We start from the raw sequence: 10,503 nt of genomic DNA, 5'->3' as shown, positions 1-10,503 counted from the left end.
AGTTCAGGAAAAGAGGAGTTCAGCAATTAGTCGGTATGAGAACCCAAAGGAGGCGTGTAAAGAGAAACAGACCCAAGACAGCACCGTGCAGAACACCAGTTAATGATTTGAGAAGTGTTGCTCAAGATGGTTGAACACAACGAAGTCAAGGTATGGGAGCCAATGTAATGTTTTTGGGTAGCTGGCAGATAAGTTTCTGATTTGTATGGCTTGCAGGGCAGACGTGTGCTGGGTGGTGTGTAGTTCCTACTCGGACTACAGTGCAGATATCAGGGGAAATGTAGATGCATGCTTTGACGGCAGCATGGCAGCATGAGTCTGTTACGGTAGGACATGGAGTATGTCTAGGTTGTCTGATAAAATCTTTGATCGGGGGGGGGGGGGGCTGTGCCTGATGGTACAGGGGGGTGAATGAGGAGGTATTCTGCTCATCTTTAGCTAGTGTGTGGCCATCCAAGAGTGGAGAGACGAGGGTGTGGAGTTGTGCAGGGCATGAGATATGGGAGTAGGTGTGTGAGATATGGGAGTAGATGTGTGTCATCTGCATTTTAGTGGAAATGCAGAAAGGTTGCCAAGGAATTCTACATATAGGTACTAGAAAATAAAAGTGGGCCAAGGAAGAGCCTTGGGGGATGCTGTATGTAACAGGAATGGTCTCTGAGAGTGTCAGTGTGGAAGGAAGGGAAACAGTCTAGGATGGTTACTGAAAGCTTCATCATGTGGGAATAGGCTGTTTAGTAGAATGTGTGGTCGAGGAGTATGAGAAGTTGTGGCATTAACAGAGGATTAAAGTTTAGTCTCAGGTTAGAACAAAGGAGTTGAGGTGGTGTTGCACTTGGGTAGCAACAAGGCATTCCATAGTTCTTGCAAGGTATGGAACGATATTAGGACAGTAGTTTAGGGAAGAGTCAATAGGTTACAACGTGGTTCTCCAACAGCAACATGTTGTGCTGACCGTTTCCCTTGATCCCTCAGGACTAGAAGGCAGTTATGTTAAACCCAACCTCATTCATACATGTGGAAATAATTGCTTTGAAATTCACCCGATGCCATGTTTTAGAAATTTGAACCCGCACTCAAAACCTGGTTTTCATACTGGATCTCCTGGTTAGTTGAAGCACCAGGATACAACATCCTGTAAGGTCACAGGCCAGCACCCCCACTGAAAATAGTTCCTGCACCACTGCATGAGAAGGTGCCGGTTTGGAAACTCTGGTCCCCGTTATGTACACCACAGCCGGTCAGTGACCCATGCACGTTCTGCATGCGAGAACAGCACGAAGACCACTACTGCCCTCTGCTGACAAGCAGCGTTTGAACAAACCCCTGGACCGAGGGGGGAAAAAAAGCCAACAGGCAGAGTTTTCGAAAATGGTTTATTTTTTTTATTTAACTTTTCTGCAGTAGGCAGGCATATCAAGTTCTGATCCTACTTCTTCCCTGCAGGCTTCCTTCCTTTGGCAGCTGGTTTTCCCTGAAAGAAGTTCAACATTAGTTAACATTTTGCCGCCATTTATATAGACCCATTTTCTGCAACCACGACAGTAGGACTAAAATGCGAACAACGTTACAACAGAAGCTTTAGGGATCAGATATAGCAAGGATCATTTCCTTCACCTAGCCACTGGCCTGGTTAGTGACAACACCCATACACTAGGGTGCCATGCAATTTGTGTAGCACTACCTGCAACTCTCTTTTCCCCTGAACTACCGTCAGTCACCACGGACCAACTTTCTAGTTAACCAATGTGATGTGTTAGTGAAAAACATAGCAAGATAAGCCATGCCAATGACCCAGAAATTGCACAGGTAAGTGAAAGCCCCAGAGAAGAACTTGTGGCTCAATGCAAAGAGCTGCAGCATTGCCGGCTCATCCCAAGGCAACAGAAAGCCCGTCTGGGCCACCATACCTTTTTCGTGTCTTCCTCAGATTCCATCCTAGCAAAGCAAGCAGAGAAAAAGACATCAGCACCTCAGCAGGGTTAACACCATAATGTGGCTCAAAATGCCACCTGTCATACAACCATGTACACACCTAGCCTTCCCAATTCAATGCTCGAACAGGCACATGCGAAGTTTATTCCCCCAAGCAATGTGGTCACGGGCATATACGGGAAAATGAAAGCCTAGAAGCTGCTCGCACAAGCCGGACGGTACTGAAATTGTACAATCCCACACTAACATTCCTCCCCTTCCCCCCCAAGATTGCTTAGCGACTGCCACAAGTGATCCACAGTCTTCAGGCATTCTTTAACCTTCCTCCAGTTTATGTCCCAGTGCACACACTGCAATGGTTGTATTGCATAAGCTTGCACTCCCAGGTCATGGTCAGCTACTCAAGAATGGCCAACAGAAGCACTCAAACCCAGGACAGCATAAATCCCGCAGTACTAGGTTTGGCATTTCAATTTTAAACCTAGATCAGTGTTTCTAAATCGAACTTCAGCCAGTGCGAGACTGAGGCGCTGTGGCGTGTCAGATGAGTGAAAATGTTGGTGGGGAGTGTACGATGTGGTGCAGAGCAGCATGGCAGGGAGGAAAGGGGCAGAGCCCACACAAATCGGAAAAGCCTCCGTCATGTGCTTTAAGGACTGCACACAGTTAGTTTATGTGCAGCTTTCCAAAAACAGACCTATGACATACAACCAGGTTAAGACAGGGAATTGCAATACAACATTCAGAAGTCCACACTGCAGAACCCCATATAGAGGAGCCTTCAGTTCCACCTGGCTAGATTAAGTAGTTTAATAACCACTTCTCCTTGCACCAGAACTTGCCAAAAGCCAATGCAGTCAATACTCACTCTTCTGGTTCCTCCTCATCCATTTTCTTTTTCTGAAAAAAGAAATAGGTGTACATTAAAACCCTGTTGGGTAAGAAAGTGGCATCCATCACAAGGACCAATCCTAGACCCAAACCACCCCCCTCCGCCGCCAGCCAGTCCCCGATGCTCAAGGTGCACTACAATGAGTAAATCTGCTCACCGATTGCCCTACCTTGGCAGGGCCAGTTTTCTTTTGGGTGGCTTGTCTCTTGCTGGGTTTCACAGGTGAAATCTCTTCCTCCTCTTCTTCCTCAGCCTCCTCTTCAATCTCTTCTTCCTCTGCCCAAGTGTCAGCTTCCACTAAAGGTGGCAGCATAAATCAAGAGTTAACGCAGTTCAGCAAGCACTTGTGGGAAGCTGGAGATCAGACCAGAGCCCTTGTGCCCAATTTACAACTCTCATCCCAAGAAAATGATCTGCCCCCTCCTATCACCATTACAGGCAGTTCACCAACTGACAGATGGCAACACTGGACCACCACTGACTGGAGCCACCTTTAGAGATCAGCAAGTGCCGTTTGCTCTAAAAGTGGCACCTTGAGCAACCCAGGAGTGGGGGCCCACGGGTGGGTCAAGAATGAACCACACATTTCCAAACAACGTTTGGATCACACAGTAAGCTGAAGCCTCCCAGCAAGAATAAGTTACCACCTGAATGCCAGAGGGCCAACAAGTACTTACACGCTATGTGCTGGCCACTTATGTACACTGGCCCGGCGCCGGCTTTCAGATTGAAAGTGATCGGAGGAGTCAACTCCAATCCCACTAACGTGGCCTGTGTGGAGAAAAACAAGTGTTTAGGTTGTATTGCACCCTCTCCCAAGCACCTCTAAAGAGGACCATGCATAGGCATCTCACTGCAGTGCCTTAAGCGGTAGCCAAGATGAAGCACTTGGCTGCCCCAGGCCCGAACCACACCCCCCCCCCCCACCCCAATCCCCTCAGAATCCCAGTAAATCACATCTGAAAAGAAAGTCCCACGTCCATTCCTCAGGGGGACAAGCAATTAAACTCTGGGGCTCAACCCCTGAGCAGAGGAGGCCATAAATCAAGCCAACTGGTCACTTCAAACCCACATTGCAGCAAGTCCAAGCAGCATTCAATTACCCACCATTGGAAGGATGGATGGCTTTAGAGATGCAATGGCAACAGGCTTTTGATCCTTCTCGTCCTCCTTAGGCAGGATCTCAACTATATGGAACTCATCTTTGGCCTTCTCGCCCATACAAATCTGTAAAACAGCGGAGCAACAAAACCACTTAGTAGGACATTAGCGCGAGACTGCATTACATTCACCTACCCAGGTGATAGTGTTGCAGAAGAAACCAGAGACCAGCACTTGGGCACAAAGCCTTGCAGTGAGAGCTGGACAATATGGGGCAGACATAGGACCAACAGGATGGCCCTATGGGCAACCCAGGTTCTAGGGTGTGCTTCACAGTAAAGTGTCCTTCAGTGTTCATACCATAGGGGTGGATTCAGGGTGGAAAGGTGCCCAAACCCCATTGATGCAACATAAGCTGTTCCACAATATGTGGAAAAAGACTCCAGGGCAATGTTACTCACCAAACACAAAGACTCCTACTGGGCTTATAGTAAACCCTACAGCAAGCTGCTTACCTAAAGGGGCAAGCAACCCCAGGGGCAGAAGAAGCTCCCATGAGAACGGCCTCAAAAGATCAAAACGGACCTACATTCTATAAAAAAAGGTCATGCCAAGGGTGGGGTGAAGACGGACATCTTTAATGCTTAGATTAGGACTTTGGGCACAGGCTTAAGCAATTTACCATATCCACCGTTACATCAGGAAGCCTTGTGATGAAAAAAAACTGCTGGAAATATGGTGAAGTACTAATAAGTGCGCATGTGGCAAAACCTGCATTGGTTTCCTTGCTGTACAACTCATTCATAACCATCCGCTCTTCACTCACCACCCATATTAAAATCATACAATGTGAGACACTCTTTGAGACAACCCTTTACATTGCACCAACTAGGTCATCTCTCCAATCCCATTCTTGAGTGAGGCATCCAGGTAGAGGAAGCTCTGTACTCAGCCATTTAAGCAAAATCACAATGCACCGATCCCCCCCGCATCTGCAGCACTAGATCCCTTGATGCGCGACAGAAGCCGCTGCTAGGTATCGGGGGCACCAGGTTCAAATCGTGTATGAAAGCCAACCGCTCGAAAGGAAGCTGCATTTCATTAGAGTGCCAGGTTTCAACCCGTTAGTGTAGCTAACTACATCAATCTATCTATTGCACTAGGAGAAGTAGTGCAGCCAAGACATTTTATTTCCACCCTCCCTGAGGTGGGAGAGGGGGGGGGGGTGCGCCTGCTAGCCCAAGCACATCTCAGAGAAACCAAGCTTAACGCAACACTATAGCCTCCCAAACAGGCTACTCTTATGGCAGGAAGACACTCAACCGGCCTCATGGACTAGCCACTTTCTGTGGACTACACATTTCCCCACCTGTACTGTTATTGAATGCCTGCACCATCAAGGATTGGATTATACCCCAGAGCCAGATGTTGAAACCCTGGTTTACTTGGGCTAGAACCTGTTCCCTTCAGGGTGGAGTCCTGCCAGGAGATGAAATTAGGGTGAAGGATGCTAGCATGTTTGTGGAAAGATACAAAAATCGGTCTCGTGAGGCAGAAGTTACCCCACTGAGATAATCTACAGGCTTCCCTTCAGTCACATGACAAGGGGCTCAGAGCAGTACAAACAAGTCGGGAGAGTGGGGGTGCAAACAGTATGGACCTTAGAACAAGGCGTTACAACTGCCGACTTATTTTGTAATGAGGAATTTACTAATGCCCCCCCTTTCAAGTAGTGTTGCTCAAAGCAATGTTTCAGAGCTTAGTGGCCAACACCACATGGGATGAAAACAAAAAGATGGAGACGAGGTACAACGTCTATAGGGGTTGGGAAAGGGAATAAGGATGGGGCTTCTGAGTTTTTTTTTTTTTAAATCAAATTACAACGATGAAACAGATGATTAACAGAAGACTGGGCAACAGTGGGACCCTTAAACCCCACAATTACCAAAAAGAAGTAATTGTGGGGTGTGCCTACAGCAGGGCCTGGCCATCAACCATTACAAAGCCTCCTGCGAGAACCAAAAGGGTCACATTAGAAACCGCAGTACATGAGAGAAACCCAACAGTGTGACTGACAGATTAAGCAAGAACCCTGAGAGGCCAGAATTACAACGGTGGTATTGAAGGGGAATGCATAACCAACCTCACTGGGCATTATTAATTTATGCAATGGAAAGGTGTTCCGTTGGTTTGATTTTAGGGGTCATAGTCGGAGTTACTCATCTGGAAAGGTATATAGTGCAGCTGGAAGGGGAAGCAAAGGACTACGAAGTGACGGGCTGCATAAGCAAGCTGCAACTAGGAATGGACTTATACGTAACGGCAGAAGTCAAGCCTGGAGATATTCCATGGAGCACACGTTATCTGGTCATAGAAGCCCAGTTAATGCCAGTGCATTCAGACATGGATACGATAGTGGAGGCGAGACAGGGCTAGAACCAGCTCCTGTTATGAAACCGGGTGAGAGCAAGCAAGCTGGGGTAAGTCACTAGATCTTGCAAGCTTGTAGTGTACTGATGCTAGACACTCAGTATAGAGAAACTAGTCTGGTAGTTATGAAGACTAACAGTGCAAACAAGCTAATCGAATACAAGGTTCACTGGTCAGAAATTAAGCCACGGGACAGGAAAGTAGAATGGCTAGTCGGGAAGGGAAAAATGCAGTCTTGGACAAAAGCTGGACAAATCATAGCACCCAAAACACACGGGTTTAAATTTCACATCGAGTAGTCAGTGGCTGCATTTAGCATCTGTCAACCTGGAAATGCTTCCTGCTTGCATTAGAGGTCACATGCCAGCAAGCACGAGGCACAACCAGCTAAGCCATACTCTATAGCAGAGCAGGTCACCCCAGCACACCTCCAAACCATGCAAAGGGTACATACCGTGTTCAGGACCAACCGATGGTCAAATTTGCCTGTGCTGACAGAGCCGGGCCGGGCCTTCAGGGCCTGCTGCTGCTCGTACTCTTCCACCTCCACCTTAAAGGACGCAGTTTTGTTCTGGTCAGTCAGCTCGCAGCCTATAAAAAGGGAGCAATGCAAGCACACCCACCAGTACAGGTTAGCCATCAAGGGGCGGTAGCTCTAGGCCTCATCTCTGCACCAATAAAAGGGGCATGCACTACCACCATTCACATACGACATCTTTGTCAAGCCTTACCCCACAGAAGGGCCACTGGTTTGTCAATCCTGCTGGCGTTGAGAGAAGACATGACTGGAGTAATTCTGTAGGACAAAGTGGATTACAATAGTTTACATCCCTTAAACTCACAAGTACTGGCTGAAGATTGTAGTGAGAAGAAACTGGTCTAGTTGCTTCCCAGTAGATACTCATCCTGGATCCTACTACGCCCCCCCTGGGTAGTGCACAATAGACTATTGTGGTATGCTCGGTACTCTACCTCCGCCTGCACAATTACAGTTACCACTAGTCTTTCTGTAGTACCACGTGCAATTACACAGGTATGCTTGGTTGTTCAAAGTGACCTTGACCACTCCCTCCCACCAGGCCGCTAAAACCACAACTTCTCTACACAAAAATGTATGTTTTAGTGATACATTCCGTGTCGGTTGATGCGAGAGAATCACCCTTTCCCAAATAACTCTAGGCCTTTCCTTTTGGAGGAAAAGGAGAAAATGAGAAGTTAAATATAACGACAAGGCTAAGGCAAGTGGCCTTACTGACCCAATTCTTGATCTACATTTTGTTTTTCCAGAGTTGCTCAAGTCTGCAGATTCTGTCCCCCCCCCCCCCCCCAACCGTGCATTGGAGATTTTCTGTCTCCATCTTTCTACTTCTTGTCTTGTAAAGTTCCACATTACAATTTTCCTGGTTATTTAAATGGTCCTCTTTTAATTTCTTGAAGAGCAGTGTTAAATAGTACAGCTGTGTCCCAATACATATTTCTTGGTAAATTCTGACACAAAAAGTCCTCTCCTCTTCCCAATGCTTTCTTTACGACAGAAGAGAGGGTTTTGGGTTCTCCAAACAGTACCTCGATTATTCCCTAGAACTGCATAGCAATACATGGAAATGAAGTGGGCACATTCAGTACTGCCCGCGTGAACTCTCGAGCACAGTTAACAGTTCAGGTCAATGTCGTTTAGTAACTATATTCCATGTGCAATATGAAAATACATTTAATGCATTCAAAGGAAGTGAAAGAACATTTCATTAAAATTCTCCTCATTTGTGTTTGAAACAGCTTGGTTTTTGCTAAATGCAGCTGGCTATAGTTTATAAGGTAAACCAGACGATTCACTGCCTCCACCTTGGAATTAAATAAGAAAAGGGTTGCCTGAGGGACATACATTCAGGCTTCTTTGGAGAAGGTAGGGGGCTTGGAGAGAGGCCAGGTCCGGCTAGTGCCCGCTTCAGAGTAGACATACAGGTTGAGGCAGGGGATGGGTACAGACCTGCTTAAAATGATGTTTGCAGGCCCCTTGGCAGCGCCAATATTGTCCAGTTTTACCCGCAGGGGGTTGTGTGGCACATTCATAAAGGCTAATTGGGTATGTTACAGGTAAGCAATTTACACCACAACTGTTCAATTCGTTTGTCAAAAGCCACCGCACAGAACACTGAAGTGAAGGCTTCGTTGGCAAAAGCCATTTGTACTGTCTCCATATTCTTCCTGAACCCCTTTTGAAACCGGCCAGATTTTGCAGCCCCATCAAAGTCCTTTGAAACGAATGAAGCCAGAATTTTGCTAGAGATATCCATCAAGCCAATAAGAACCAATCACCCTTTTAGATTTACTCCAGGATAGTGGCTTTTCCTCCAGAATGTATTACAATAGTGTAAAGGGACTAAATTATATATATTAAAAAAACAATGATCATTCCAACAGACTACATGTGAGAAGCATGACATGCAGCTCACATGGACATCACAGTTACTTATTCTGGGAATGCTACACATGTTTTGACTTCTACCTAGCCAGCATTATCAGTGGAGATTCAATGGTTCAAATACTTATAGGACCGTACAGTGGGCGAGGGGGTCTGCAACCTGGGGTGATCTGATCATTTTGCACTGCAACTCCAAATGGCCCCAGCCAGTTGGGTGAATGGAGGGATTATGGGAGTTGTAGTCTAGGTCTGGAGACATGCAGGTAACAACAGCTGCACCCAAGATCAAGCAATGAGACTTGTTTGAAGAGTGAAAGCAAGGGACCAGATTAGTGCAAAGCAAATAAGTGACAAGGGTAGGGGGAGGTTAAGGTCCCATGAACGCAATTCAGCAGTGTCCCTCAGGCCCCGAGAGGGAAGCCCCACACTACCATGCAAATCTCTCCATTAATTGGACGACTCCAGTGGGAGACAGGGAAATGAATGCACGAGTTATTAGCTTCCATCTACATATTTCATTTGTTTATTTTTTTTTTTATAAAACTCCTTAATTTACGAAACGTGGTTCCGGTTAATACGAAACGTTTCCAATTGACAAATATTTCTGAAATCCCACTGTGCCAAACTTGTCCTACTTTCCTCAACCTGCGCTCAAGTGCAACTTCGCCCCTCCGCACGCCTTTGGGGTCCAGGAAGGCTAGCCACGTGCACAAAAGCGCCTACATTCATACTGGGTGCTACACATGGATACATGATAGCAGTAGCGGGTACCCCAGCTACATCCCTGCACTAGGCGGAGCAAACCCGTAGCGTTTAAACACCAACGCAGTGTTAACCAAGACCCCACCCAGAGGTTAATCCCGTAGAAAGGCCGATACACTGCCCACAAGCCCACCCTAACATTTTTTTGAGCCTTCAGATAATAAGCAACCGTGCCCCCTACCACCAAGAGGTTCTGCCAGGCACAACTGAAACACCATCCAAAGAAGAAGGATTTCTCCCACTCCCAACACAAGGGGGAAAAGCCGCTGCCACGAATTGCCCACTCACTAATCACCAAGAGTTAGTACCGCGCATGCTCACGGAGTATAATATTTGAACTCCGCGCCTCACCCGCAGATATTGCCACCCACCGCTCAAAGCCCTCGTCAAGAGGTACCTGCTTCTCCACCCCACCCAAATACCTGCCGAGACTAGGTCGTACCAATTACCCGCAAAAGCGTGTCCGCCACACGCATGAATCTCGCGCTCTTCCGCAATACTGACTCACCGAGGGAGCACTGCCACAAAGATGCGTATCAACACGAGATGCTCCCAGAGTCCACCCGGGTGCAGCTTATAAAGAGGCCAGCGCTGGACCGGATCAACCCCACCCCAATCACATGCTGTAGATTCAGCCAATCCTAAAGGCGGCCTGATCACCTCCAAACGGCCGCACCTGTCACCCGCACGAGGGCCTGCGCCGCGCCGCCTTTAAAGAAACATTACTGCCCACAGGTACACTCGTGGCCTATGCAGATCCGACGGCAGCCACGTCTACATGTTATTTAAACTAACTACAAATTGAAGAATGCATTTTTAACTAATCCAAAACAACGAAAAAATATCGATTTTTTTTTTCTTTTTGGGAGGAGGTCCCTCCCCCAAGGCCCACCCCATTTATCATTGTTTAAAGCCCCTCCCCACCAGATTTAACTCCTTACCCCACCACCATATATATATA

At 47.2% G+C, this 10,503-nt stretch overlaps 1 protein-coding gene across 5 annotated transcripts; it reads right to left on the bottom strand.

Moving 5' to 3' along the window:
- Nucleotides 1-1,362: 1,362 nt before the first annotated feature.
- On the bottom strand, nucleotides 1,363-10,141 carry NPM2 (nucleophosmin/nucleoplasmin 2). 5 transcript variants are annotated; one of them, XM_069620340.1, is made up of 9 exons: nucleotides 10,051-10,141; nucleotides 7,090-7,154; nucleotides 6,813-6,949; nucleotides 3,935-4,054; nucleotides 3,505-3,598; nucleotides 2,985-3,124; nucleotides 2,804-2,835; nucleotides 1,911-1,938; nucleotides 1,363-1,474 (listed from the first exon to the last, which is right to left on the bottom strand). In XM_069620340.1, exons 2-9 carry the CDS (start codon nucleotides 7,139-7,141, stop codon nucleotides 1,430-1,432), a joined length of 648 nt encoding a protein of 215 aa, XP_069476441.1. In that variant the 5' UTR covers nucleotides 7,142-7,154; nucleotides 10,051-10,141; the 3' UTR covers nucleotides 1,363-1,429. The 5 variants fall into 5 exon arrangements, with proteins under 5 accessions (XP_069476441.1, XP_069476439.1, XP_069476440.1 ...); XM_069620338.1 differs by having other exon boundaries at nucleotides 2,997-3,124; nucleotides 10,051-10,129; XM_069620339.1 differs by having other exon boundaries at nucleotides 2,997-3,124; nucleotides 9,992-10,089.
- Between the last annotated feature and the right edge of the window lie 362 nt (nucleotides 10,142-10,503).

Source organism: Ambystoma mexicanum, chromosome 10 (genome assembly GCF_040938575.1).
Source record: "Ambystoma mexicanum isolate Mex_15411 chromosome 10, UKY_AmexF1_1, whole genome shotgun sequence".
Classification (NCBI taxonomy): domain Eukaryota; kingdom Metazoa; phylum Chordata; class Amphibia; order Caudata; family Ambystomatidae; genus Ambystoma; species Ambystoma mexicanum.
This window is presented reverse-complemented; position numbering and strand designations above follow the sequence as displayed.

Coding starts and splice junctions, on each gene's coding strand:
- NPM2 (XM_069620340.1), bottom strand. CDS start 7,141: ATGTCTTCTCTCAACGCCAGCAGGATTGACAAACCAGTGGCCCTTCTG. Junction 4,055..6,812: donor ATCGGTTGGTCCTGAACACG/GTATGTACCCTT, acceptor GCTGTTTTACAG/ATTTGTATGGGCGAGAAGGC. Junction 1,939..2,803: donor GATGAGGAGGAACCAGAAGA/GTGAGTATTGAC, acceptor TTGCTTTGCTAG/GATGGAATCTGAGGAAGACA.